The sequence below is a fragment of the Pezoporus wallicus genome, unplaced genomic scaffold (genome assembly GCF_028554395.1).
Source record: "Pezoporus wallicus isolate ANWC-B61680 ecotype Strahan unplaced genomic scaffold, APGP_CSIRO_Pwel_v1 contig_6814, whole genome shotgun sequence".
Classification (NCBI taxonomy): domain Eukaryota; kingdom Metazoa; phylum Chordata; class Aves; order Psittaciformes; family Psittacidae; genus Pezoporus; species Pezoporus wallicus.
In genome coordinates, this window is record NW_026639755.1 from 534619 (window position 1) to 562410 (window position 27792).

At 41.4% G+C, this 27792-nt stretch overlaps 1 protein-coding gene across 2 annotated transcripts in view; it reads left to right on the plus strand.

Annotated features, from left to right (window-relative positions):
- WARS2 (tryptophanyl tRNA synthetase 2, mitochondrial) overlaps positions 1 to 19576 on the plus strand; it is a 45074-nt gene extending 25498 nt beyond the window's left edge. For both annotated transcript variants that reach the window (XM_057415940.1, XM_057415941.1), the window contains exons 2-6: positions 230 to 487; positions 12234 to 12314; positions 13629 to 13714; positions 16307 to 16425; positions 18634 to 19576. In XM_057415940.1, coding sequence (XP_057271923.1) covers positions 230 to 487; positions 12234 to 12314; positions 13629 to 13714; positions 16307 to 16425; positions 18634 to 19082 — 993 coding nt within the window. In that variant the 3' untranslated portion in view covers positions 19083 to 19576. The remainder of the gene's footprint in view (positions 1 to 229; positions 488 to 12233; positions 12315 to 13628; positions 13715 to 16306; positions 16426 to 18633) is intronic.
- The last annotated feature ends 8216 nt before the right edge of the window (positions 19577 to 27792 follow it).

The following is a 27792-nucleotide window of genomic DNA, read 5'->3' on the forward strand; positions in this document are numbered from 1 at the left end:
ATATGCAGTCTGACTGCTTAAAATCAACACTGGTTGTCAGTCTCTCTGAGTATTAGGAGTATTAGGATTGACACTGCAGTTACTTTTAGTTAATCCTGAGGTAATTTATAAATGAATACACTGATAGGAGTAGAGACAGGTGTAAGTGAGGCTTTATTAATGACTATCAAATGTAAAAGAGTCTGTCCCTAAAATTCACTTGTTAATTTTATGAATTGTTTGCTAACAGAATATGATCGTGGATCGGATTTTCTCTGGTATCCAGCCAACTGGGACACCTCATCTGGGTAACTACCTTGGAGCCATTCAGAACTGGGTGAATCTGCAGGAAGAGTGCAGCTCAGTGCTGTATAGCATTATGGACATGCACTCTCTCACCATGCCCAAGGAACCAGCTGTCCTGCGCCAGAACATACTGGACACCACTGCTGCCATCCTTGCCTGTGGTATTGACCCGAAGAAGTGTTTCCTGTTCCGACAGTCACTGGTTAGTGCTCCTGTTATATTAGGTTTGTTTCTCAATAAGAGGCTTTCCACACATGTTAATGACTGAGTATAGCATTGATCACCTTTGTGTCAGTGTAGAAAATGATAGCAATGTTGCATTGCGAACTTAGGCCTTGCTGCTGTTTCGAAGTGGCTGAAACCATGTTTGAGAAGTCAATTTAGGGATAAGTATGCTTGAAATTTCCCAGGCAGAGCTAGGAGTTAATGCAGGTTATGAGTAAAACACTGAAAAAGCCTGTTAGGAGACTGTTAATTTAGCTCTGTAAGACCCACTTTAGTCACAAAAAGTTAAATCATAAATGCATAAATGTAGTCTGTGCAACCATAAAGCCAGTAAAGGCAAGTAAAACACATTTCTGTGATTTCATACCAGCACTTAGCAATTAGTCTGCCAGCTGCACAGTTATCTCCAGCAGGTAGCTGGCATGGTAAGTTTTGTGTAGGTTCCATCACCAGGGAGTTAATGTCTTCTCTGGGATTTTTTTTTTCCCTTTGTTGTAACCTGCTTTACATATGTACCTTTTTCCACCTGATCTGGTAATTCATATGTGAGACATTTGCTTCTGCTCTTGACCACCCCAAGGGGTACTGGGCTTACTTTCCTACTTGGCATATGTCAGCTTAGTCTATCACATGCTGCATTTTCCTGGAACACAATTTAGTTTCTTGCTTCATTAACTTTCTGTTATTGACTCTAAACTGGCAAACTTACATGATTTCTGACAGACGCAGATGTGTCATAGCTTCTGCTCTTCTGAAGACATCTTTAACGGATGTCTGACTTGCAACAACTGCGAAGTTGATATGCATGGAGCCTGAATTGTATCAGTGCAAGATGAAATTGTGATATTAAATTCCTCCTTTGAACATGGTTCTTTACAGGCAGAGTTTCCTGTGGTTGTCAAACTGCAAATGACAATCATAGCTCCATATCCCTGGTGGATATTGAAATGATGAAGACAGATACACTTCCCGCTTCATTTTTCCTCTGTATTAAAAAAAATAAATAGATTAGCTCAGAATTCTAATGGAGAAATGTTTAAATTCATTTATGCTTTGTTCAAGTCTGTTTATTCTTTTTAGGAAGTTACCAGCTTGGGTTTTATTTTGTCTCTGCTCTGACTTAAATTCATTCATATTGAGGCTACATATACTGGAAAGCCAATGATGCAGTAAAAAACAACCTGGAGTTTTGTTTTTAATTCCTTTCAAGCAGTTGAATGATTCAGCTAGTTACAACACGGACTAGATACACAGGCAGGACTCTTCAGCCTAGGAGATGAAGAAGGTTGTGGTTAGAGAAGAATAAAGTAAAGGTTTATAAAACAGAAAGTAAAATGGAGAAAATAGATAGAGAATGTGTGGTTTATCCATTGAAGAACATGAATCAAAATCAAGTGTCAAAATAAATTAGTACCTGGTAGATTCAACATGAACTGAATTTAATGAAATCCACAATTAGGCTACAAGACTCCTTGGCAGAAGATACAGTGCATGCTGAAACGTGTATGAATTCAGGAAAGGACTTGCTGTATTCATCTGAAATATCTGCTGGGGACTGTTCTATACATGAGGTACCACTTCTGCAGGTAGTGCTGCAACAACAATTGGGATGCTGTTTTGTACTTAGGCTCTTTTCTGATGATTGCTCTTGGAGATGAATATTTGGGCTGTTCCAGTGTTGCTTTTCTTACATTCTTACATGTCCAAAAGCTAAACTACAGCTGTTCCAGGTCTTGCTAAAGCCAGCACAGAGACTTCCCTTGAAGCCAGCAGATTATCACTGAGGCTCTTACATTACAGTTATTAGAATCTGAGACTAGTTTAGGTTGAAAGGGACCTTAAAGCTCATCCAGCTCCAACCACCTGCCACAGACCAGGTTGCTCCAAGCCCCATCCAACCTGGCCTTGAGCACTGCCAAGGATGGGGCAGCCACAGCTTCTTTGGGCAACGTGAGCCAGTGCCTCACCACCCTTGCAGGGAAGAACTTCTTCCTTCTGTCCAGTCTCAGTCTTCCCTCTGGCAGGTTAAAGCCATTCCCCCCTGTCCTGTCCCTACAGGACCTTGTAAAGCCTCCCTCAGCAGCTCTTTTGTAGACACCTTTAAGGTATTGAAAGGCCTCAATAAGGTCTCCCCAGAGCCTTCCTTTTTGCAGGCTGAGCAACCACAGAAAGTATGCTGTATCTTTCAGAATATAGTAATGCAGAGACTGAGTCTTTGAGTCCCTAAAGAGAAAGTATCAGACTCGGAAATGATGGGAGGACAGAACTGTAACTGATGCTTCTACAGAGCCAGTGCAGTCAACAGCCAGTGAAACTTTAGCTAGCTAGGCTTGAAAAATGTTCAGCTTTAGCAAACAAGAGTTTCCAACACCAAAAATTAATCTGATTTCTGTTATAGTGGTTAGGCTGGCCTCTGTTAAAGAGACTAACAGAGAAAAAAAAGTAAAGTTGGCTATTATTGTTCCTAATAGCCAACCTAAACTTCCCCTGGCACAGCTTGAGGCTGTTTCTTCTTGTTCTGTTTCTTGTTACTTGGGAGAAAAGACTGATCCCACCTCACTACAACCTCCTGTCAGGTAGTTGTAGAGCATCATAAGATCCCCCTTGAGCCTTCTCTTCTCCAGACTAAACCCCACCAGGTCCCTCAGTCGTTCCTCATCAGATTTGTGGCTCCAGATGCTTCACCAGCTCCATTGCCCTTCTCTGGACCTGAAAGTCCTTTTTCTAGTATCAAAGAAGGTCTTTTACAATTGTTTGTGAATTCAGACTGTTTCTGAAGTGGTTCAGGCTGAAGTGGTGTGTTGCCTACCCCAGTCAAGTGTACTGGTCAAGTATACCCAGAGATGCACTATGGTCTGTTACAACGGCATTGGCAGGACCAGATGTTTCTCTGGAAGCAATTAAAAGGAATATCTGTGTGTAGTGCTTGATGTGAGGAAAGGAGACAGGAACCCTGCTAATGTGATTATTGTTTTAGTATGATAATGAAATAGTATAGTATGGAATGTCATAATATCAAGATGATTGTTCCTAAAAACAAGGGTGTGAAATGGATTGCAGCTATTGCTAATCAGGAAAGTTTATGGCTTGATTTTTGGCTTGGTAACTGCTCCGTTTTCCAAAGAAGGAGCTGACCTCCCCTTTCCAGCCACTGCAGCACTCTCCAAGGGTGGTCTGAAACCCCACTATTTTGTTTACAAACATCTGGCTGAGGTGTAAAGCAAAGTGACAAAACCCATTTGTATCCTGAAATAGGCTGTATTTCCAGAGGTCCACTGGAAAACAGTGAAAATCCAGCTGCAAATAAAGAACTGCTTTAGGTACTTGCTTACAGGCAAAGTAAATGTCTCTCTTCAATACCAGATCAAACTCATAAATGAGAGATTTCTCAGTAGATTAACTCTACAATTATTAGTGTATTTTGAGTTCTATCTTGAGAATTAGGAGAACTGTAGCTCACAGAAGTGCTACTGCAGTTTCTTCTGATTAGTTTCTTCCAACTAATGGCTGGTAGTACCCTGATTCTGGAACAGTAACAGCAGAATTCATTACCTGCGCTGCAAAAGGATGCTGGTAATGGTAAGTCCCATGAAGGAAATTGCTCAGTCAGTCATTGTAGATGCTTCTGTGGCCTCTTAACTTTCTCTGGATTAACCTGGGCAAGAATGGTCTACAGTTACTGAAGAGGGGGATGTGTTGGTTTGTTTGGCTTACTCTTTCTGTACTTTCTTTCTGTTGGCACTTCTGTTGCTTCTCTGGAATGTTTGTAATATGTGAAAAAGAATATTGATCTCTTTTTTTCCCAAAAGGCTTGTGCATTTGGTAAGGGTTTCACTGCCAGTAGGCTGTTATTTACAACAGGGTTTGTGCAGATTGGATCTGTAATCCAGAGCTCCAGACTTTTCCCACATTTTACCATCATTTCCAATACAATCAAGAGATGAAAGGCTGTTTCTGATGTATCAGGTGTACAGCTAAATTACCCTTAAAGTGCTAGTTTTATGAAAATTAGTTCTGTATGCTTCAGAATCTACCATTTATAAACTACAGGGTTTTATAATATATATAAACAGGAAGTTAATAGCTGGCTGCATATTTCATGTCCATACATAGCAGTCCACCAAATGCCTCCCACACTTACGTTAACATGTACAGACTTGAACTCCAGCTTAGGGGAGTATTTGCTACAAAGAACAAGTGATGATACCTTCAAAATATTTAGAAGCAAGAAGGATGATGCTGAATATTTAGGGGAGTGTTTGGACCTGCATTGTCTGCGAAGGGTTACAAACAAGCACATTTTATTAGAGTATCTAGGAAAACCCAGTTGTGGAACACGTTGGACACTGGAGTGGCCTCCAGTGAGAGCAGCTCTTCTGTTACAGCTTGTTCAATCCTATCTTCTGAAGTAGGAAGACAGGTCAACTTGTGAGACAAGTCATAGAAGAGGGACAATTTCTAAAACAATACAAATAAATGCAGATTTCAAGATGATGCCTTTTTCTTTGGAGCACAGCTGCGAGATGTGCAAACCCCAATTTGATCTTAGAGAAAATAACATCAAGATACACTTTAACTGCCTGCCTTTGCTTATCAGGCATAAAAGAGAAGCAACAGAATAATGACATATCCAATATATCCTGAAAATCCTAGAAGAAAGAGCAAATATATTCTTTAAGTTGTACCATAACTGATAAAAGCTGTACCAGTTGTCTTTCATAAAACTTAGACTATTTTATGAAAACCAAAAAGGACTACAGGGCAGAAATAAGGAAGACAGTAAGCAATCTGCGCACGTGGGAAGCTTATACGGTATAACCCATTTTCTCTGATTCCTGGTGGGTACAATACACATTTCAGTTCTTACCCATAACCATCTCGTATCTCATCTGCTTCACAGTCAAAACAATGGCAGAAACTGCAGTTGCTTTTATGTGATCTCAGGCGGTTCTTCCTGTCCACCTACCTGTTGTAGTAGACATATGCAGAATGTCCGAAGAGAAACTAAAATTCCCTCGAAGTTGATTTAGCAGCAGTGCCTGTTCTGCTCTACTCACACTTCTGTGAGGAGCACTGTGAGTTTCTGGACAACATAACATTCTGTTTCTGGGTAGAAAATTGCAGTTTTCAGCCTTCTGGAGGGGGTGATTTATTTCCCGAATATAATCAGCTGCAGTATCCTTGCAGCGTGCAAGCAAATTGAAGAAGTAACTCTGGGAGGTGGGAATTTGCCAATTTGTCTTAGCCTTGAAAAGCCAAACTACGATAATTTCTATGTTCACACTCTTTCCCTGCTATTATTTTCCAGAAGTATCCAGCTGCTTTGTTTTGTGGGCAGAGTTGGAATACATTCATGCTACTTCTTGTCCAATTTTCAGAGGGGCTGAAAAGCTTCCATTGCATCATAGCTTATAAATTCATTAAAGTCCGTAATTTAGCATAGTCCATTGAAAACTTCCTGTCAGAAGAGGAAGTATGTAACTGTTTAATTTAGAAAATGATTCTGCTTCTCTCATCCCTCTGTTTTCTCCCCCACAGGACTGGGCTAGAGGTAATTGGAGCTTAGTGGGAAGAAAAGTCATGGTTCTTTTTTTCCCTTCCTTCTTCATTAATTTACCTAGTTTATCTCATGCTGTTATGTAGCTGTTGGGTGTTCCTCTCCCCAACAGTCTTCTGGCCACACCAAACTACTTCCTCAAACAGTATTGTCAGACTAGGAGCTTGTTTCTGCAAATAATTTAATTTCAGAATGAATAAAGGGAGGGAAAAGGGTTCCTTGGCCAAAATACTGTGTTCCATCTGGGTTTATAACCAAGTCACCTGATTCCAGTAGGGATATTCTTGGTCAGGGTCTTATTCTATAAGTTTTAACTAAATATACATGAAGATAAGTTGTGAACATGTTCAAAGGTAACAGTGAAAGGTGTAAATACTGATAGACAGCCACCCCCCCAATTCAGCACATTGCTTAATGTGTTCTGTAAAATCAGATGTTGCCTTTGTAACCATGAACTTATTCCACCTACACCTGAGTTATTTCTTTGAACAGGAATTTGGGATACCACGTCAAATTTTCTGTCATGAAAGTGTCTTACTGGGTGTTCAGTTGCTGTGTGCATTTGATTCAAGAGCAGTCTATTTTGTTTTGTTTATGGCCTTCTTATTCTCTCTAGCTGTATGATACAGAGATGCATTACCAAGTGTCCTGGACATACTGCTTGCAGCCTTAGCCATTAATAAAATCCTACTTCTTATTCAAGAAAAATAAATGTGAGCAGCACCTTCTTCTACAAGGCCTTTTGGGAGCACTAACTGGTACTTCTGGAAGAGACAAAAATCCTAACGAATAACGTTTCATTTTCTTTCTTTCTTTAGGACACTTTCCTTCCTCTGGTCAGATTTCTTTTCATACACAACTATCCAAATTACTTCTTCAGACCTGTTTGTCCTCTACACTGTCAAAATCAAGTCTTTGACATTTATTGCCCATTTAAAATGTAGCCCTTCATGAGGTTACACTGCTGAGGGGAAGCTGGCTCCACGTAACAGATACGCAGCAAATTTGCAGTCTTTTACAGAGAAGGGCTGTAGGTTGCAACTTAGGGAAGTCCATCTTGAAAATGGAACACTGCATCTCTTCTTGCAGGTTGATTGCCACTTCAGCTGCTGACACGCAACTATGTATATAAACCTCAGAAAGCTAAGTTCCAATGTTGCTGGTTTGCCAGCTTTCAGATCTGCTCAAAGTATCCATGTTCTTGAACCGCATTGCTTGCTGTCCTCCTGAGCTGTATGTCTCAGCATGGAAAGTCAGCTAGAACTAGTTGCGCTAAAAGTAGCTGTTGCTTATCCATGTATATCATCAGCTTTGGCTGTGGCCAGGGAGTAGCAGCAGTAACTTGGTATGGAATAGCTAAGATCAAGGACAAAATAATGGATCTGCAAGGAGAAGCCCTGAGGTTGTACTTCAGCATATAACATCTCAGAGGTGATCGAAGTGTAACTTGTGATCTGAGTTTAATAATGTCAAATGGCCACAGGAGTGAACAACTGAGAAGCTCTTTGTCTGTAAAAAGGGAGGGCAGGGCATTCATCCAGCTGAAGAAGCAGAAATGGTTGTGCCTTCTAGACAACTGCTCATTGTCACTTGGAAGTGGCCACCTCTGCTAAATAAGTGTGCTTTAAAAACAAAAGGAATCTGACTGGGCAGCCTTGGTTTTGTTGGGCCACAAGAAATGGATGTAAGTAGTTTGTTCTGGAAGTAACTCTTTGATTAGTGTTTAGTAAGCCAGGTTGTGGGGGACGCTTAATGCAATGGAAATCAAGGAGGAAATGTGGTACTGGGAATAGCAGAGAGATGACCATCTCTACCCTTTGAGGAATATTGATGGGTTTTACAGACTTGGAACAAATTAGGAAAGAAAACTGTTAGAGTGGGCAAGAGCACAGGAGAAGAAAAAGTTAATGATTTGATGTATTCACTCAGCAAAGGGTATGATTTGGGGTTACTATATGGATCTGGTTAAACTTGTTTGTGAAAACTGTTAATGGGAAGTAGTTGGCTTTGTATGGGAAACAATAAACACAGGACTTACAAGACTGTTAGTCCTCCAGAGATTTTCAGCCAAACTACAAGAAATATTTCTTGAGAAAATAATGTTTTTATTGAAAATAAGCTATTATATTCTTTCAGAACACAGAAGTAGCTGGAATTGACACAAAGCATTTAATGGATTAGATAGCTGGTTTTCAGAATTAGAAGTGATTGTGGCAATCTTGGAGGTTGGTTGGACATACAGTTCAGGAACTGTCACTAGCTGTGAGTTCTCTTTGTTGGACATAGAATTAAGGTTTTCTAAGTTTTGTAGGATTTTTATCCTGGGGGATTTGGGGGAGAGGACACTGCTGAGAAACTGCTGCTTCCATTGGAAAAGAGCTAAGCTGCTTATTAGCTGTCCTCTTTCAGAAAGCTGGGGCATTCCTGAAGTACATCATAGCTCCAGAGGGTACTACTCTTGTCAGATGCAAACTAAATTCTTTACTGGTTCAAGTATACACTGAATAAACTGAATGGATTGGAACTCTGTATATTTTATTTCCTAGATAACATGGTTAGATTCTGAGTGAAATCCTTTAAAAATGAAAAGGCAGAAGACCTCCTACTTTTTTAAATGAAAACTGCGTAGAGACTTTGACAAAGGTCTTCCTTGTGGTGGCACAATAAATGCAACCTAACGGAATAGGAAGCAACTGCAAATCAGTTGACGGATTGATACAAAGATGAGTTGTCTTTTCTGTTTCATTTCTATTTCCTAGAGGGATTGCCTCTCTCTGTAGTACTGTGGGAAAATAAAAGTCCTTGTGGGATTGAATCAAAGAGAAAATGTGCTAGTGGGATTGTTATTGACCCACACATCAAGACAATAATAGTAATCAAGTGATGTTAAGTGAGATGGTGCCTTACGCTAAATAAAACTACATCAAGCATTTGATTCTTCTGGTTAAAAAAGGCATCTTTTGGGAAAGAGGCCTTTTCCAATTAAATATATTTCCTATTGGAATCCAAAAGATTCAAAGATTAATATTTAGTTCAATAAAATGCATGAGGAAGGGCAGGCTAAGACGTAGATGAATTAAGCACAGTAGTTTGTGTCCTTTTTGAGGATATTCTTACAAATGGAGGAAAAAAAAGTCTAAATAAAAGTGGTCACACTGATTTCAAATAATTTCAGTCCTGAAAGAATTCTCTAGTATTCTTGAATGGAATCTTCTTTTGAAAGTCTTCAAAATCAGGTTTTGAATAGGAAAGTCGTAGAATCATAGAATAGTTTGGGTTGGAAAGGACCTAAGGATCAGCTAGTTCCAAACCCCCGCCATCAGCAGGGACACCTCGCACTAGACCATGTCGCCCAAGGCTCTTCCAACCTGGCCTTGAGCACTGCCAGAAGAGGAGCATTTACCACTCCTCTGGGCAGCCTGTTCCATTGCCTCACCACCCTCACAGTAAAGAGGGTGAGGTTCCTTATATCTAACCTAAATCTTCCCTGTTTCACTTTGAATCCATTGCCACTTGTCCTACCACTGTGGTTCCTGATGAAGATTCCCTGTCTGGCATCCTTGTAGGCCCCCTTCAGATGCTGAAAAGTCTGTTCTGAGGACAGAACGCAATGGTTCATTACACCAGTTCATAGTAACATGTAGCACACATACATGCCACAAAGGAAGTGTAGAATAGGCCTTTCTTTTCCTGGTATCGTATACATCTTCACTTCTTCCAGTTTATTTGTATCTGAAGATATGCAATCAAAGTGATGGAGTACTGTAGCTTAATGAGTAACCACATTTGAGCTGATGCATGGTGACCAACCAGATGCAGCAATTACCTGTCCCTCTTGCCAAGTAAAACACAGTAGCTTAAACCGTGATTAAGTCTGATAAATGATTTGTAGTTTCAGCCTAGTACCTCCTGATTCACATGCTAACATAGTCAGTTACTGCAATTTGGGAGATGAATGTTAACTCGTTAGGCTCCAGTTCTGATTTTTTTCCTCAACTGAAACATCTGCTCTTCTGTGTATTTTCTCCCCCTTTTTTCTTCCTGATATTCAGCAGTCTAGCAAAGGACTGTGTGTGTTTGAGACTTAAAAGTGAATGTAACTTGCTAGAACTGCAGATTCAAGTCTACAAATGCTGTTCAGATAATTTGGTGGTTTGGTAACTGATGTAATGTGAAAGCCCCTGATGCAATGAAACACACATGCAGTCCGGGCTGTGGAAGCAATGTCTGACGTAGCTGGATGAGTGAGTGCGTAGCTTTTTAAGGGAGTCCTTGTCAACACAAGTGCAACAGAGCACCATCTCCTCTGTCCGTGACTGATAGAAAGGAATGAGGAGCCACTTTGAACCAGATGGTGATGTCTTCTAAATGAAATGGGGTCTTGAGCTTAGTATTTTCTATAGAGTTCAGTTTACTGTTTGAGTCTTGCAGAAGGTACATTTGGTGCATCTTGTTGCACTTTGTCTTGTGACAGAGAAAATCAGCATGAGAAAATTAAAAGCAAAAAAGACTGCAGGAAAGGCAGAAAGAAGGGAAAGAGAATCAACCTGGAATATTTCTTATCTTTAACCACTGAGCTGCTGCCTTGAAGTCAGATACCCCTATACGACATTGACAACAGAAATAGTCTGATGTCTGTTAGCTAGGAAATTACTACACTTAAAATCTGACAACAAAGGAATTGCCATTAACAGTGCTACTAATTCTTACTTGTTTTTAAACACTTTCTACTGCTTTCCATCTGGGTTGCTATATATTGTTGCAAGCATGAAGTTTTGAACATCTTGGAGATGTTTTTTTAAGATGCTCTTAAATACCCAAACCTGCCAATACTGAGAAGAATGAATCAAACATGTAAGCAAAGAGCAGAGCATGAGTCATCATATGTATAGCTAACTAACAATAGAAAAAATGACACAGATGAAATGAAAGAACTGCATATGCGTCAGCAATGCTTGCCTCTTTTACTAGTCCTAAAATGAGTATTTGAAATGCCAAAGCTGAAGAGTGTCTATCAAGAAGCTAATGGGTATATGGACATCCAGTCCTTCTCTTTCACCTGCAGATCAGTATTAGTTTTGATAGGATTGCAGAACTGAGGGGCAAATGGACAAATTAAGCCACAGTTCAGGCTGTAGTATAGTTTGGCTTCAGCTATTCCTCTTTTGCAGACAGGTCAGGGTCATTCAGACCTATTGGTGCACCCAAAGCCCTGACAAGCTTCACCCAGACCCTCCACTCAGGCACCTTCTACCCAGTGCCCCCAGTGCTCCACTTAGACTCTTATCCCCTGTATTCATCTGAGCTACCTCAGCATGTGCCTGTGCACAGCCCTGTTCTTGCTGCTCCAATTTGCTCACTGGGCTTCCTGGGTTGACTTTGCTATGTCCAATGATCACCAGACTCTCACTGTCACCAACCCTGTCCTGATTAAATACTGCAGGACATTGTCCTGCTCAGGGAGGTCACTGGTTTTGCCTGGCTTGGGGCTGTCTGCAGCCAGAGCCTTGTGGAGCAGCCCAGCTCTTCTTGTCCCCTGACCCATTAGCTTAGGCTTCTGTGAAGGACCTGCAATTATTATACCACCAGACATCTTGTGGTGCAATGGAGCTCAGGCAAGGATTAGGAGAAGTCTGGCCTGACCTTAAATGGGTCTTGGGGCTCCTGGGGTCTTGGGCAGAGAATATGAGTGGAGGGCTCAGGTGAAGCTGGTAGGGACAATTAAGGGAAATGAGTGCATTCAGGGCCCCGATGCAGAAGAAATAGAAGCTTGGGTAACTTATTGGCACTGGAAATGAGAAAGGCAAAGAGGTTTTGTAACTATTCATGTGTTATCTCAAAGTGTGGGGATATCTCAAAGTTGCATAGTGGCCAGCAGTTGGCTAGTTTACATGTGTGTTCAAGTCTGTTGTTACTAAAGCATTTTCTTTTCTTTTTTAGAAAAAGAGTGGATAGGATCAAGAGCCTTTGTATGCTGTTTGACTGTAGTGCATTCAATCCATGCAGTGTCCCGAACTTTCCATTAGCCTATCACTTCACCTTACTGAAAAAATAAGACAAAAATAAATTGTTTTCTGATCTCTAATACTATTTCTCTCTATTGATTTTGAGAAAATAGACATATAAATGCAGAAGACTAAAATTGATCCTGACTTTGTACTTCCAGGTTCCTGAGCATGCAGAACTTGCCTGGATTCTTGGGTGCTTAACTAATGTGCCACGTCTGCTACGCTTGCCCCAGTGGAAGGTATGGGCATTTTCCTTAGTTCAGTGGAATTACATGGGAATTCAGTAGAACTGCTGTCCTTAAAATACTTCTTATCTGTGAAATATCAACTGTATCTTGGTTACCCTTGCTTTAGGTTTAAGTCATATGGCAGAAAAAGGAAAATCTGTCTTTCCAGGTCTGTTGCTATCAGTAAACGTTTTCCTGCTGGAAGTTACAACATAACATTTTTTGCAGAGACTTGCAGAAACTGTAATAAATAGGAGGTTTGTTCAGTCTAGTTAAAGTGATTTTGCTAGATCCTTGGAGTTATTTCAGTGCTTTTTTAATAATGCAAAACAACCACAAGATATTACAGTGGAAATCGTGAGCCTTGCTGATGAAGGAGTTCCGTAAACAGCTTTTCTTTTCCTACCATGAAGAGTGGTGGCTCTGTACTTCTTATGGGAGAGGGGGCAAAAGAAACATATGTTGGAAGAGGAGTATAGAAATCATAAACATTAAAAACGTGCTGAGTGATAAAGTTAATGCACCTTAAATGTTTGCATTTCCAAATTTAAAATGTTCATCTTTTTAATCTTAGGAGATCATCAGCAGGAGTACATCAGTGGAGTACTTGCATTTAATTTCCTTGTATTTTATTTTGGCATTTTTTAAGTAGAAGAACCAAAAGGCAGGAGAGAGAAGTATCAAAAAAGGAAAAAAAAGAAAAACTATATTAAGAGCAGTTTGGCTTGCAGACTTCAGAGAAGTCTTAAATACCTCCAGATGTTTGCTTTCTTACTGTTTTTCTTCTTAATTAAATAAAAACAGTAAAACTTAAATACAGCAACCAGTGTTAATGCAGGGCATAGATTAAAGCCAACCTTTTCAAACCTGAGGTTCTAAAGTTAAGCTTTTAAATCCAGCTTTGACTGGATTGACTTTCCAAGCCCACAGATAGGTGTTACAGGTGCTAGGCTTTGCAAATTAGGTCCCCTGAACCTTAGGCACTTAACTATGTGGGCAGAAGACAGAGGGTGAGAAAAACCTAAAGATATTTGAATAGTAATGATGAAATAATGAAGATTTTAAGGGGCTTAGTATATTTAACTGTTATTTCTTAAAAGCAAAAAGTAGATACGCCATTACTAGAACAGAATTAGAAACAGTAGCCTGACTACCTTGAATTAAATGATACATATCCTAAAGCAATGTAGATTTGAATTAATTTCTATATCCTAAAATGATATGGATATGAATTAATTAAATAAATGAATATGAATTAATTAAAATCACAGCCTGTGATACCCTAGCCAAAAGCATGATTTTGCTCTGTTTTTCTTTTGCAAACAGATGAAGTGTGCCAGCCAGAATAATGAAGGAACTGTTGGGTTGTTGACCTACCCTGTGCTTCAAGCAGCAGATATTTTGCTGTACAAGTAAGAGGCAGAATGTGAGCCCATGGGCAATGTCTGTTGAGCTGCATTGGAATGAATGTCTGTCAGGTCAACGTGCTAACTTCTGAAGTGGGGGAGCTGGGTGTGATTAGATCAGAAGATTGGAAATGGATGACAGCTTTTTACCTCTCAAGTGGCTGGTTCAAATCTAGCCTGGTTTGAAAGCAAATGACAGCACTGTAAGGAGAAAAAGCTGATTGCTTCAGAATAATTGTTAGGGAATTATAACCCATTGATGCTTAATTATATGTATTACATGCTCACACACATACATATACTTTTTTTAAGTAGTTATGCCTTATGCAGTATACTGCAGAGATACTTAAACTGGCTGTATATAGCATACCCATATTAGTGTGTCATTCTATGTAGGCCTGTTGATACTGTTGAATAATTTACTGCATCCTGTGGTACCTGAGCTAGTTCAATTTCTTTTGTGGTGTCCCATGTGGATGGAAGTACACCCTGGTTAGGGACGGGTGACTCGGCATGCCAAAGTTTGTAGCCTAGCTGATAGAACTTTTAGTGCATTATTTTAAATTGCCTCAGTAAGTAAATGTTAGAAACAATGCACTATGTATTAATGATTTTTATGTTCCAAGCATATATACTTTCTGAAATTGTTCTGAAGTTGTGAATATTTGTGGAGACAGAGAAGTCATACAGAACTACAAAGACTTTAGGGACTTTAGGAGGACAGAGTAACCAAGATTAGCCAGTTGTTAACCCAGAAAAATGTAGCTAGAGAAATTTAATCTGAAGTGATCATTAGCAGGGAAAAACAGTAATGTCAGAAGACCAGTAGATGGTATTTCTAATTCACTTGATTTTTAATTAAAACTAGTGGGAAGCAAGCAAAAGTCAGAATGAATTTGAACACTAAAATTCTTTTCGAAGCAGTGACTCCTATTTGATTGTCAAGCAGTATTTAAGAATGAAATTTAGACAACTTTATCAGAAATCACCTTGCTTTCATTGAGGTCAACCACCTATGTTATCTCTAATAAGATCGTGTGATTCCTTAGTGAAGCCTGTGATTTGTTTGCTGCCACCTGTATTAACAGCAGGCTGCCCAGCCATAGCAAAAAACAAGGAAGTGAAAGAGAAACAGTATCTCTTTGAAGAAATTTGCATAATATCTCTAATAGTAAATGTTTTAATGTGAAAACATAATATAGGGAACAAGAATCAGGAAGAAATGGAAACACAGGAGGAGCATGGCAGTCATGAAGAAGAGTTAAGAACTGGAGGGTGGGCAAAACAGTACTGATTCAGATGAACCAAGAATTAAAGAGACAGGAAAATGGACAGAAGGTAAATATATGACAGAAAGGAATAAAAATACCCCTAAGACAGGAATATATATATGTGTATATATATATATAAAAGCAGCAAGGAAAAAGGCAAAGAGTCATGCAGAAGCATTTATAAAGATAATATGTTTTCTGTTTAGTGGCCAACTTTGTGAATATGGAACCATTTTGGCATATGGAAACATTTCTTTTGACCTGCTTAAAGTATATTGATAATGGTCACTGATTTTCTTTCTGTTAGTTGTAGGCCACTGGGATTTCCTATTGGCTACTGTAACTGTTTTTAGGTTGCCTTGCTGATTGTTTGGTGGGGGATAAAGGTGGACAAATTGATTCCTGGATGTCAGCCCAGTAATTCAGGATCGGAAGGAAGGAGTACTGTGTTCAACTGAAATTTTCTGGGAATTTAAAAGATGTATAGTGAACTTTCTTACACTGGAACAGATCCAGGATTCAGAGCTTAATACCCCACAAGCCTTAGGAAAAAATCAGCTGGGGAAGGGAGAGTAATCAGAAGCTGGCATGACTTCAAGTCTGCTTCATCTCAAAGAAACAGACATTTTTAGTGAGCATGATTAACTGTGGGAAAGAATCACCAGGGGAAGTAATGGATTCTTCACCTCCTGATGTCCTCTGATGCAGATTGTGTTTTCCTCCAGACCTGCATTCAAGCTACTGAGTTCAATGCAGAAGATCAATTGATCCTTTGATCCTAACAGTTCTCATCTATGAATGATAACATTTGTGGCAATAGAGGCACTGGTCCACATGATATTTATGCAGTGGTGACCCATGAAGAAGAACTGTTCTATTCTTTTTCCTTCCCTTGATAAATCTACAGTACTAACTTCTCAACCTGAGAGAACAAGGCAAGGTGCTTGTGCTTTATGCTTTGCAGATCTTTCTTTGTTTGCAGGCTGTAACACATGCTCTTTGATCTCTAAAGAGACAGCAGGAGATAATACAAAAATCTTTCTTTGAGCTGAATTTAATTATTTGCTCTTATTGCTGTCTTCACTATATATGTTTTCACAAAAGGCTATTTTTGCCCTTGGAGATGTGATTCTGTTCAACGCAAAAAGCAGGCTCATCCTGGGATACAGTCAGTTTGGGATCTTGTTGCCACATCACCTATACCTGACTTGGACTGCATGGCTCAGTCTGGCCCTCAGTCATGGCAGAAGCTGTGACAGTCTTGAGTGACGTTTCAGCAGAACCAGAAAGCTTTGCTGAGTTTCCTGTATCTGTCTTTTATTAAAAGGTCGACACATGTTCCCGTTGGAGAAGATCAAGTCCTGCACCTGGAACTAGCCCAAGATATAGCACAACATTTCAACAAGAAATATGGAGAATTCTTTCCTGTGCCCAAAGCCATTTTAAGTGAGCTGGTCTTGGTTATTTTTTTTTTTTCCTTCCCCCTTAACAGAACTTCAGGGTTGAAGATGGATTTAAATATGTAGAAGTAGTTTCAGGGACCAAGAAGAGGGAGCAAACTGATGCTAAGAGAGTGGAAAATTAAAAACTGACAACAAGACACCAGAGGCTGTGAAACTAAACTCCCAGGATAGACATAAGGCATTGCAAATCCCCAGTAGAGGAATGTGTGTGACGTTTGGTATTCTAGTCCGGGGGGGGGCAGATGCACTCTGCTGCTGCCTATCAGCCTTACTCTTCAAGTATTGAACCTTTTAAGAGTAGGGTCTCTGCTCCATGTTGCTAGTTCAGCAGACATGTAAGCAACAAGGCGAAACCTCTAGCAAGCAGAATTCTTCAAGGTCTGAGTGGTAGATGTTTACAGTAAGCATGCTAAACAGCTCAGAGGTACTAAAATTCTCTGAAGTATTTAATGTATACTTTCATATTTCAGTAAGGGTCTCTTACAGAGCTTAGACTTTTGGGTTTTGATCTTAGACTCAGGGAGACTTACAAGGAAAATCTTCTCAGCCATTAGGTCATAGGCCTGGGGGTGAGGAGGAGTCAGATGGCACAAATGGCATGTTTGTTAAGAAATGTGAAGAGCTGGGCAAGGAAGAAGCATTGCATCTTTGTTGTAAGTAATGTAGAGGAATGCACAGCAGAGACCTTCGCCCCAAAAGGGCAAGGAGCTCTCACCTTAGAAAAGACAGGCAGTAATAAACCTTTCTCACTTTTCAAGCCTCAATGACAAAAATGGTGTTAGACTCAGAATGGAGCTCAGAGAATACTCGGTATTGCAAGCTCTGCAGTTTCTAATAAGCAATTCAATACTAAGCACTGTAGTGAGGAGCTGAGTGTAGCTTATGGTGCAGGTGAGGCTGTTTCCCAGGAAATAAAAAGCTCAATTTGAAGAAAAAGATTTTTAAAAAAGAACTGTTCACTTTCCCTGTGAAAAGCATACCTGCATAGGTTCACAAGTGTATGCAAAGCAACAAAAATCTCCTTGATGAGTGAAGTTAGGGACCTATTCAGACTCACTAGTTGCAGGCAGTTAGATTACATGGACTCCTTCAAATTTGCAGAAAAGAGACAGCCTCTTCCAAAAGGTGATTCAGAACAGAGCACTTCCTAGGGCAGTCTGAGTTGGACCCTGGAAGAGCACTTACTCTTTCGCTGAGTACATAAGGCTGTCTATGAGGAGTGAGTAATTTAGTTGGCTATATTAGGTGTCTAAAAAACAGCTGGTGTGAGTACTTTCTAGATGAGTGATACTTCATGTACTCCATGAGTTGTTTCTTGGTAAAAGACTGAAACAGTTTGGTTTGATCCTCATAAAGTACTTTGCAATATTCCCTTAATACTGCTATTTCATGTACACACATACATCTCAATAGATTGTACAATATCCACACCTTTCTAAGCTGAACAGAGTTTTCCTTCTAACAGAGCTGATTAGTGTTTAGTTAGGGAACTTTTAATAACTGTCTTTATTAATATTTAGAAGAATTACCAAGAGATTTTGGGTGAAAGAGCTTCCTCAAGTAAGGAGATTAACTGTTCTGGGATTCTTTTTTATCACTGGATTTAACCTGTTTCTCCACTGTTAGAGAGCCCTTCAATAATGTGCAGTCCATGCTGTCTAGGTAGCTTGTGCCCAGTGCCAGAAATACAAGGGAGGGGAGAGTTTTTGAGGAAAATCACTATGTAGCCGCAGAAAATACTAGGAGCTGTCCCAGCAGATGTTTCTGCTTACCAGGAGGGGAGAAATGCATCTAGGTTTACATTTAGTTTATGGGAGAGGAGAAAGGTAGCTTAGGAGGACAGAGAGGGCATATGGACTAAATAGGAATATATGTGATTGTGCTCACAACTCATTTTTAAGCCCATGGGGTGCTGGTCAGGCATTGGAACATGCTGCCCAGGGCAGTGCTGGGGTCACCATCCCTGGAAGTGTTCACAAACTGTGTAGATGAGGCCCTCGGTGACATGGGTTAGTAGTGGCCTTGGCAGTGCTGAGGAACAGGTGGACTTGATGATCTTAAGGTCTTTGCCAACGCAGTTGATTCTGTGGTCATGCTGCTGCAAAGTGTTCTTCTACCAATTGTCATAGGAAAACACTGTCTCAGTGTGTTCAGAATTGTTCATAATTATTCCCTTTTCTTTTTTCTTAAGGTACAACAAAGAAAATAAAATCCCTCAGAGACCCAGCAGTGAAGATGTCCAAGTCAGACCCGCAGAAGTTGGCCACTGTGAACATAGCAGACAGCCCTGATGACATAGTGCTGAAATTCCGCAAAGCCGTGACTGACTTCACCTCAGAGGTGACCTACGATCCAGCCACTCGCCCTGGTGTCTCCAACCTGGTGTCCATCCATGCTGCAGTGACAGGGCTTAGCATTGAAGAGGTACTGCACCAATCTGTTGGTCTGGACACTGCTCACTACAAAATGGTGGTAGCAGAGTCAGTGATTCAAAAATTTGCACCTATCAGGAATGAAATCAAGAAACTCCAAGAAGACAAATCCCATCTGATGAAGATTTTAGAGGATGGAGCAGTGAAAGCCAAAGAACTGGCTGCCCCCATCTATCAAGAAATAAGAAGACTGGTGGGATTTCAGTAGACTCTGATGAGTAATCACGAGGACTTTTGTTTCCTGGGACACACATTTTGATATTTGTATCTTCTTAATCATTTTGGTTTGAAACTAAAGCTTTTTTTCCCTGGGAAATCCAAGTAGAACATTGAAGGTGTTTGCATTAAAAAATGTGCGCAAAACCATATTTCCAATGGGACCATCATTAAGCTTGTCTGGATAGTCAAAGAGGGAGGGCAGAAGGAATCAGAGTTCATGGAGAAATCATGCAAAACCAGAATATAAGGTTGCCCAAATAGGGTTTTGGTTTTTCTGTTGACCACTGCAAGAAGCTGAAGTACAGGTGAGGAGCTCAGAATCTAGCAGAAAGATCTGTCATCTTCTGAAAAAACATCCTTACCTGTGCATGTGAGCTCATTACAAACACAGAACTCTTCCCATTGGTAGTTATTCAGCTTTGATATGGTGGTTGAATATGTTCTCGGATAACCAGAATAAAAGCCCAGGTGATGAAGAGAGAACTTAGTGCTTCTCCCTGTTTTTGTCTTCAAACTCAGTGTGATTTTGTATCTGCATCTAGATGGTGTGAAGTGTGTTATACAGATTTCCATGCTCTAAACCTCACTGTAACTACTGTGCTAGATGGTCCCTTTGATAGTTACTCCAAAGAATGCAGAGAGTGGACTTGAATTTCACTTCTGCCACCTGTGCCATCCTGCTGATCAGGTCTAAGGTACTTCAGTGAGAAAGTACACGTTCTTCAGCTGCTGCTATTTCACCTGGTGTTCAGTTTAGCAGGGAGCTCCAGGATTTGCAGTTCAGCATCCTTTAGAAAAGGTACAGGGGGAAAGTATGTAATTCTGTGTGAAAGAAATCTTTATTTGAGAAGTCAGAGAACTTTCTGTAAAATGTATAAAACTACTTGTTTAGAAAATTGTGGCGTCAGAGCCAGAATGGGACTAAATATGTTTTTAGGAACTCTCACTACTGAGCCTCAAGAAAGTTCAGTGATAGGAGAATGGTGTTAGACTGCGCTGATCTTAAGCCTCACAAGAGGTAAGACCAGGACCCACAGACCGTGGCATTTTTTGGGGAATATGTGGCAAAGGGAAATTGTCAAAAGGAGACAGCCTCTTCCAAAGAGAGGGTAGTAGTACATCTTAAAAGGTAACTAAAGTCCTACTGGTCCTGTGCCAGCGTATTTAAGTGTATCATTGTTCTTAATGGTTCTGTGTTTGAAATTGCTGTACTGTAGTGTAAATTGAGTTAATCCTGTACTCTGGCATCTCATAACCATTACATGTCTATGACATTTGTCATGAAGGATTTCAGTCTTCTACGACTCAGTAAAACTGGGAGTGGGAGGATGTGTCTGTGTAATGCAGTTGTTTGCTTAAAAAACACATAAGCTATGTAGTTTTAAAATTTAGTCACTTATCATGGTGAGGTGATTCAGACAGAATTACTTAATGTTGCAAAACAAGAAGTTGTGGCCTGAGTGTCTGCAGATCTGTACTGAGACCCTGTATTTGTTTGTTAGTTCTCTCTGAAGGAGAGAACTGCCATGCAAGAACTTGCTGATGACACAGTTTCTAAAGTTAAAGACTAGAGGAGCAGAATGGGTGGAAACAGAATGATGGGAAACCAAACTGAGTATAGGCAAGCCCAAAGTAATATCCTTTAGAAAGAATAAGTATATTCAAGAACAGGCCCTGGTTTCATGTTAACTGCAGCAGATTAAGAAAGGAAACAGTTGTAACTGCGTATTTAGGTAGTTTTACAACACTTTTGTCAGTGTTTTAACAGCTGTAATAGTCTGCATGGAAACTAGAACAAAAACTTCAGGCACATGGTTACTGCTGCTTACTGACTTGGCATAAAGGATTTGCTGTGACACTCTTTCTTTAACATGGGTTCATTTCTGCATAGGTCCCACAACAGGTTCCTAAAGAGAAGTTAACACGGTGCTCATGGAGATACTGCAAATCTTTAACATTAGTGTATCCAATTTCTACCTGTTCTTCTTTGTTAGTGAAAAAGATAGGAGCATATATTCAAAAGACAAAATCATAGTTTCAAGGTGTCTTTACACTTAATGATACTCCCACCTAATGCACAGGGTTGGTGTCCAACACCTTTGCAGTAAAAATGGAATAGGAGTATTTGTGTGTCTTCAATACAATACATTTGTTTTATAAAGGGGAGGAGGGGAGGATGACATCAACAGGCATTTCTGGCTCGTTACCCAAACTGTTCTGAGCAGACTTTTCAAAACTGTTAGATTTTTCCAGGGAATCATGTAGGTGAAACAGGAAGAAAGACTTCCAAAAAGCCCTTTCTTTAAGGTAGGGGTTTAATACATTACATATTGAGGAGTGTTTCAGTCAAATTTACTATTTTCTCTCTTTTAAATTCAATAATACATTAGGGGTTTCCCTTTCCCCTATCAGTCAAACAGCTCTTACTTGCCTGACCTTTTTCCTTCAAGTAAGGAAACATTCCTTGTTTTCCTTCCTCAAGACAGTTAAACTTGTGAAAAATGAATATATTCACTTACTGACTGTTGACATAGCTTTTTATTTTAGTAGCTCTTGCAGAGGAATTCTCAAAATGAAAGCTGCATCTGCCCAGTGAAATACTCCTATTCTGCTAACAACCATGATCATTAGAGAACAGTTGTTGAGAAGGCTTGGTGCTGTGTATCTCGGAAGGATTTGTTTCACACTAATTCTAGTCAAGTGTGCCAATGATTTACAGTTTATTTACATTTGGAGTGAAGTAGGTGCACTTCTGAAATGCATGTTCATGTTCCATTGCTGAATGATGCAACATGTGAGGCCTGCTGAAATGCAGTTAGTGGAGACAGTGGGAAGTTTCTGCGAAAGCACACTCCTGATCCCAGTGGCAGTGCTAGTGCAGACATGCCCTGTGGCACTGTGGAAGTCATTGTAAAGTGTTCTTGAAGGACTGGGTGGGAAACAGATCCAATCACATCTTTCTGAGTTGAAGAAAGAAGCATTGGAAGCTGGGAAGGTAACCTTACCCCTTGATGTGTTGCTCTCTGTCTCAGGTTCCTTTTCTTCAGTGATACTTTTCCTTGAATATGTGCAGTAATTTGTCTTAGTCTTGAAATCTCCTCCTTTTCCCATTCCTGTATGTTTCATGTGTCTGAAGTACATATACAGTCACTGGGATCTGCAGTATCAGATCTAGCATCTCCAGGTAACTGAAGAGATCCGCTTACCTCTAAACATCAACTCTGCAATGAATCACTTTCTAAGATCTCACTAGAACATGTATACACTTGAGACATTTATCTTAGTGGCTCATGGTTTGTAGGAAGTCGTCACTTATCAGAAGATGGTGATAGTGAGTCTCAGTTCTGTGCTTCCTCTTTAGAGTACAGAATTTACTGTGAATTTTAGACGCAGGAACAATATTTTCTTCAGCAGAGATGATAACTGACATTATAAATTAACTCTGGCACTGCTCCAGCATACACCCCTACCTCAAGTAACTGGAGTGTATGTTGTACATTATAATGGAATTTGTAACTTTGAAAGGTGTGGTTTAAGTATCCTTAGTTTTCAAACACCATGATCTGGGCTCTTAGAGCCCCCAGAAGGCTTTGTGCATACTCCTGATTCAGTGTGTATTTATCTACACAGAGTTTAAGCAAAACTCCTGAGCAGGATTATGGTTATCTCCAAGGTTAAGGGAGTTCATATGGGTGAGCTGAAAATTGAAGGAAGGACAGTGAAATGGAACCCTTGGGGACTGTCTGAAATGGGACTACAGGTTATGAGAGCAAATATTTTCTTATTCTGGGTGGGGGTCCTCATGATCCTGACAACAGTACAGCAGTAAATACTGCTTGCAAAAGCCTTTATGTCCGCTTCTGTAGGAACTCTGTATCTGATTTGTTGATGACAACCATATCCTAGATTGCATCAAAAGAAGCATGACCAGCAGGTCAAAGGAGGTTATCCTACCCATCTGCGCTGCTCTCATGGGACCCCCACACTTGCAGCCCTGTGTGCAGTTCTGGTGTCCTCAACGTAAGAAGAACATGGAGCTGTTGGAGCAAGTCCATAGAGGCAACGAGGCTGATCAGGGGCTGGAGCACCTCCTGTATGGAGACAGGATGAGAAAGTTGGGGCTGTTCAGCCTGGAGAAGAGAAGCTGCGTGGAGACCTCAGAGCAGCTTCCAGTGTCTGAAGGGGGTCTACAAGGATGCTGGAGAGGGACTCTTCATCATAGAATCATAGAATCATACAATAGTTAGGGTTGGAAAGGACCTTAAGATCATCTAGTTCCAACCCCCCTGCCGTGGGCAGGGACACCTCACACTAAACCACATCACCCAAGGCCTCATCCAACCTGGCCTTGAACATTGCCAGGGATGGAGCATTCACAGCCTCCCTGGGCAACCCATTCCAGTGCCTCACCACCCTAACACGAAAGAATTTCCTCCTTATATCCAATCTAAACTTCCCCTGTTTAAGTTTTAACCCATTACCTCTTGTCCTATCACTACAGTCCCTAATGAAGAGTCCCTCCCCAGCATCCCTATAGGCCCCCTTCAGATACTGGAAGGCTGCTATGAGGTCTCCACGCAGCCTTCTCTTCTCCAGGCTGAACAGCCCCAACTTTCTCAGCCTGCCTTCATACAGGAGGTGCTCCAGTCCCCTGATCATCCTCGTGGCTTCCTCTGGACTTGTTCCAACAGTTCCATGTCCTTTTGATGTTGAGGACGCCAGAACTGCGCACAATACTCCAGGGGAGGTCTCACAAGAGCAGAGTATAGGGGCAGGATCACCTCCTTCGACCTGCTGGTCATGCTCCTTTTGATGCAGCCCAGGATACGGTTGCCTTTCTGGGCTGCAAGCGCCCACTGCCGGCTCATGTTCATTTTCTCATCAATCAACACGCCCAAGTCCTTCTCCGCAGGGCTGCTCTGAATCTCTTTTCTGCCCAACCTGTAGCTGTGCCTGGGACTGCTCCGACCCAGGTGTAGGACCTTGCACTTGGCATGGTTAAACCTCATGAGGTTGGCATCAGCCCACCTCACAAGTGTGTTGAGGTCCCTCAAGGTTTTTATTTGCTATGTACTTGTAGAATCCCTTCCTGTTACCTTTAATACCTCTAGCTAAGTTTAATTCTAACTGGGCCTGAGAAAGGGACTGTTGTGATTGTAAAAGGGGTGAGGGTTCAAACTTAAGCAGGGGAAGTTCAGATTAGATGTAAGAAAGAAGTTCTTGACTGTGAGGGCGGTGAGGTGCTGGCACTGGTTGCCCAGAGAAGTGGTGAATGCTCCATCCCTGGCAGTGTTCAAGCCAGCTTGGACAAAGCCTTGGGCGACATGGTCTAGTGTGAGATATCCCTGCCCATGGCAGGGGGTTGGAACTGGATGATCTTAAGGTCTTTTCCAATCCAAAACATTCTATGATTCTATGACTGTACTAAAACAGGAGTCTAACTTTTCTGGTCTCCACAGTTTGCTAGGTGTTTGTGTCAGCAGGAATCTATCTAAAAACCATTAGCCAAAGCCAAACCGAATCCTCAGATCCAAAGCCTTTGTGTGTTTTTCCAAAATGGGCATTTCCCAAACCACCAAAAATACTTACCAAAATAAGGCTACTCTCTGGCATTACCCAGCGTTTCTGGTGTAGGTGCTTTCTGGCTTCAATCACCTTCATGTTTCCTTCCCTAAACCACATCCCTCTCTGAGTAAAGTAAAATCTTAGACTCATAGAATGGTTTGGGTTGGAAGGGACCTTAAAGCTCATCCAGTTTCAACCCCCTGCCATGGGCAGGGACGCCTTCCACTAGAGCAGGTTGCTCCAAGCCCCATCCAGCCTGGCCTTGAACACTGCCAGGGATGGGGCAGCCACAGCTTCTCTGGGCAACCTGTGCCAGCACCTCACCACCCTTGCAGGGAAGAACTTCTTCCTTATATCCAATCTACACCTCCCCTCTGGCAGGTTAAAGCCATTCCCCCTTGTCCTGTCCCTACAGGCTCTTGTAAAAAGTCCCTCAGTAGCTCTCCTGTAGACAACCTTAAGGTTTTGAAAGGCCTCAATAAGGTCTCCCCAGAGCCTTCTCTTCTACAGGCTGAACTCTCAGCCTGAGTCCAGAGCAGAGCTACTCCAGACCTCTCCTATGAAGCATCTTCATGGCCTCCTCTGGACTTGCTCCAACAGGTCCATGGTGTTTGCTGAATGAATAACAAATATCTCACTAAGTGCCTCTTGAGTGCTCAAGCCAAGAAAGACGTTTCTGAGTGGCCTGGGTCTTGCTCTGCCCACACGTATTCCCTCACTGCCTGCCTGGCAGATGTTCCTACAGCAAGAAGGGGGGGGGGGGAAGGAGCAATTTTGGCTTTTGGGCCAAATGTAAATGATGAGTGGCAGTATGTAATCCATTCTTTTTAGGCAACCTTCATCAACTTTCTGTTACTGACATAAGTGCTTGCAAACCCCCAAATTGAATTTGTGCGGATATCTGAGGCCGGAGGGCGGGGGGGGAAGGTGGGTATTTACCTTATAGTAGCTGTGGTTCTTCAAGACTTGTTATCCATATGTGCTGTGTGTCCTGCCTTCCATCTGTTCTGATCAGGAAGTTACTCCTGAGATTCTTGCTCTTAAATATAGGTTATACTTTTTTCTTGAAACAGGAAGGAAGGTATGCAAAAGTTAATGCTGAGCTTCAATGGCTTTGTCTCTTCAAAGAATCCAGTCATACATTCCTGGGGCATATGTGGAATCCACGTGGACAAGGCATCTCAAAGGGCCATGGTTTAACTCTAGTTTTGATGCACAGAAAGCTCCTCCCCATCATACCAAGAACACTTCTCAAGAAGCTCAGGAGTTACTGTCTATGTATGCACTGGATGTGAACAACTAAACCCATCTCTCTCAGACTTAGTGCATTCCAGCATGTTGGCATGCAAGGCAGAAGGGCTCTGGGAAAACGTTGGTTGGGAAAGGATTACTGCTGCTGTTGAGACAACCGACCCAAGCTGTGGCACTCCTGGCTTGTGTTCAGCAACATGAACCCTGCTAGAAGGAAACTGTGAAGTGGATGAATTTACTGTATGGGCTGCATGAAGGCTGCAGGTTGCATAGTATTGGTGTTGGGAAAGCATCATTTTGGTGTTTAATAACTCTTGCAGAAGTGGCTCAGGGATGTGCTGGGATTCTGAAGATCTTGGATGCAGGTGTGTTGCTGACTTCTGCGTGGGAGCCAGTTGTTCTGGCTCCACTAAAGGTGATATATGCTTTTGCAGGGGCTTATTTCTATGGGACTTAATTCCTACAAAGAAACAGCGTTGTTAAACTAGACTTCAGAGTTAAAATATATGTTTATAGAGTAACAACACAATTGACGTGGTGAGCATCACCATTGGTTTAATGATTTTGCTTACCAGCATCACATGCTGGCAGGAAGAGAAACTGCTTTTTGACTTCTTTAAACCGGCAAAATCCTGACTCGGAGGGCTTCACTCTACTCTCTGCTTGCCTTTGGGGGAGATGGATTAGCTGAAGTGTGAATGTCATCTTTGTGGTTTATGAGGACGTTGCAGTAGATGATGAGTGGGTTGTCAAGGGAGATCTCTGGGTGGCTTGGGAAGGTTTAATGGATGCTGGAAGTTTAGGGGGTAGGTGGTTTAGTTCTCTTTAGTTAAAAAAAAAATAAAAATCAAGTGTAATGTGTCTGCAACTGAGAATTAAAACAAATAGAGAGGATTTGCTATTTCCTGGACTGTTTTGCTACAGCTTCATAGAAAACAACAAAATATGCATCAGCAAGGCCATTTTGGTCCATTTTTCATCTGGTTTGAGTCATTACTGTCTGTTCCTTTGGTATTGTTTCTGCAGGAAGAGTTTTGCTCACTGGTTAATCAAAGGAAATCTGAAAACATTTTTTACTTTCTATTTCTTTGATGCCTTTCAGCAAGTTGCAGAACTCTGCTTTGCCTCAGTTTCCTTTGCTATGAAACAAGACATAGGAGACTACATTACACACGTGTTGGGAGGCTAAACTAATATTTGCTATGCATTTTGAGCCTTCAAATTGAAGAGACCCTCACTCGGTGCTGAGTTACAGTATTTCTTCCTGAGATGCTCTATTAGTGGTGCTTGTGGCATAAATAAACAGAGTGAAATGTGCTTGAGGGCAGATGGTTCAATCCAGAGTAATAAATAATGGATCCAGTGAAAGCATCAAAGCTGCCTGCTCCGCAGAAACCTGTGGGCTATTGCTTATTAACTCAATACTTTTTGTTCTGCTGAAAAAAAAGAAATGCCTGAAAGTGTCCCAAAACAAACTTCTGCTGCGGTCCTACTGCAGCTCCTGAATCTTTGCCTCCTCCCTGCAACTTAAAGGCAAGGGTCTGATGTCAAAAGAAGGGCAATGCCACTACAGTGAGGGGGGAAATACTCAGTTTCCTGGATAGCAAGCGGTTAGGTTAGGTTAGGTTAGGTTAGGTTAGGTTAGGTTAGGTTAGGTTAGGTTAGGTTAGGTTAGGTTAGGTTAGGTTAGGTTAGGTTAGGTTAGGTTAGGTTAGGTTAGGTTAGGTTAGGTTAGGTGGGGCTTTATAAGGAGCTGGTCCCTCTTCTCTTCCTGGCCCTCTCTCTGCCGGCGGAGGTCCCTAGGGTGGATGCCCCTCTCCCCCCTCACCACGTCGCACCCAGCACCCAGCGGAGCACCCAGGTTTGACGCGAAGCTCAAGGGA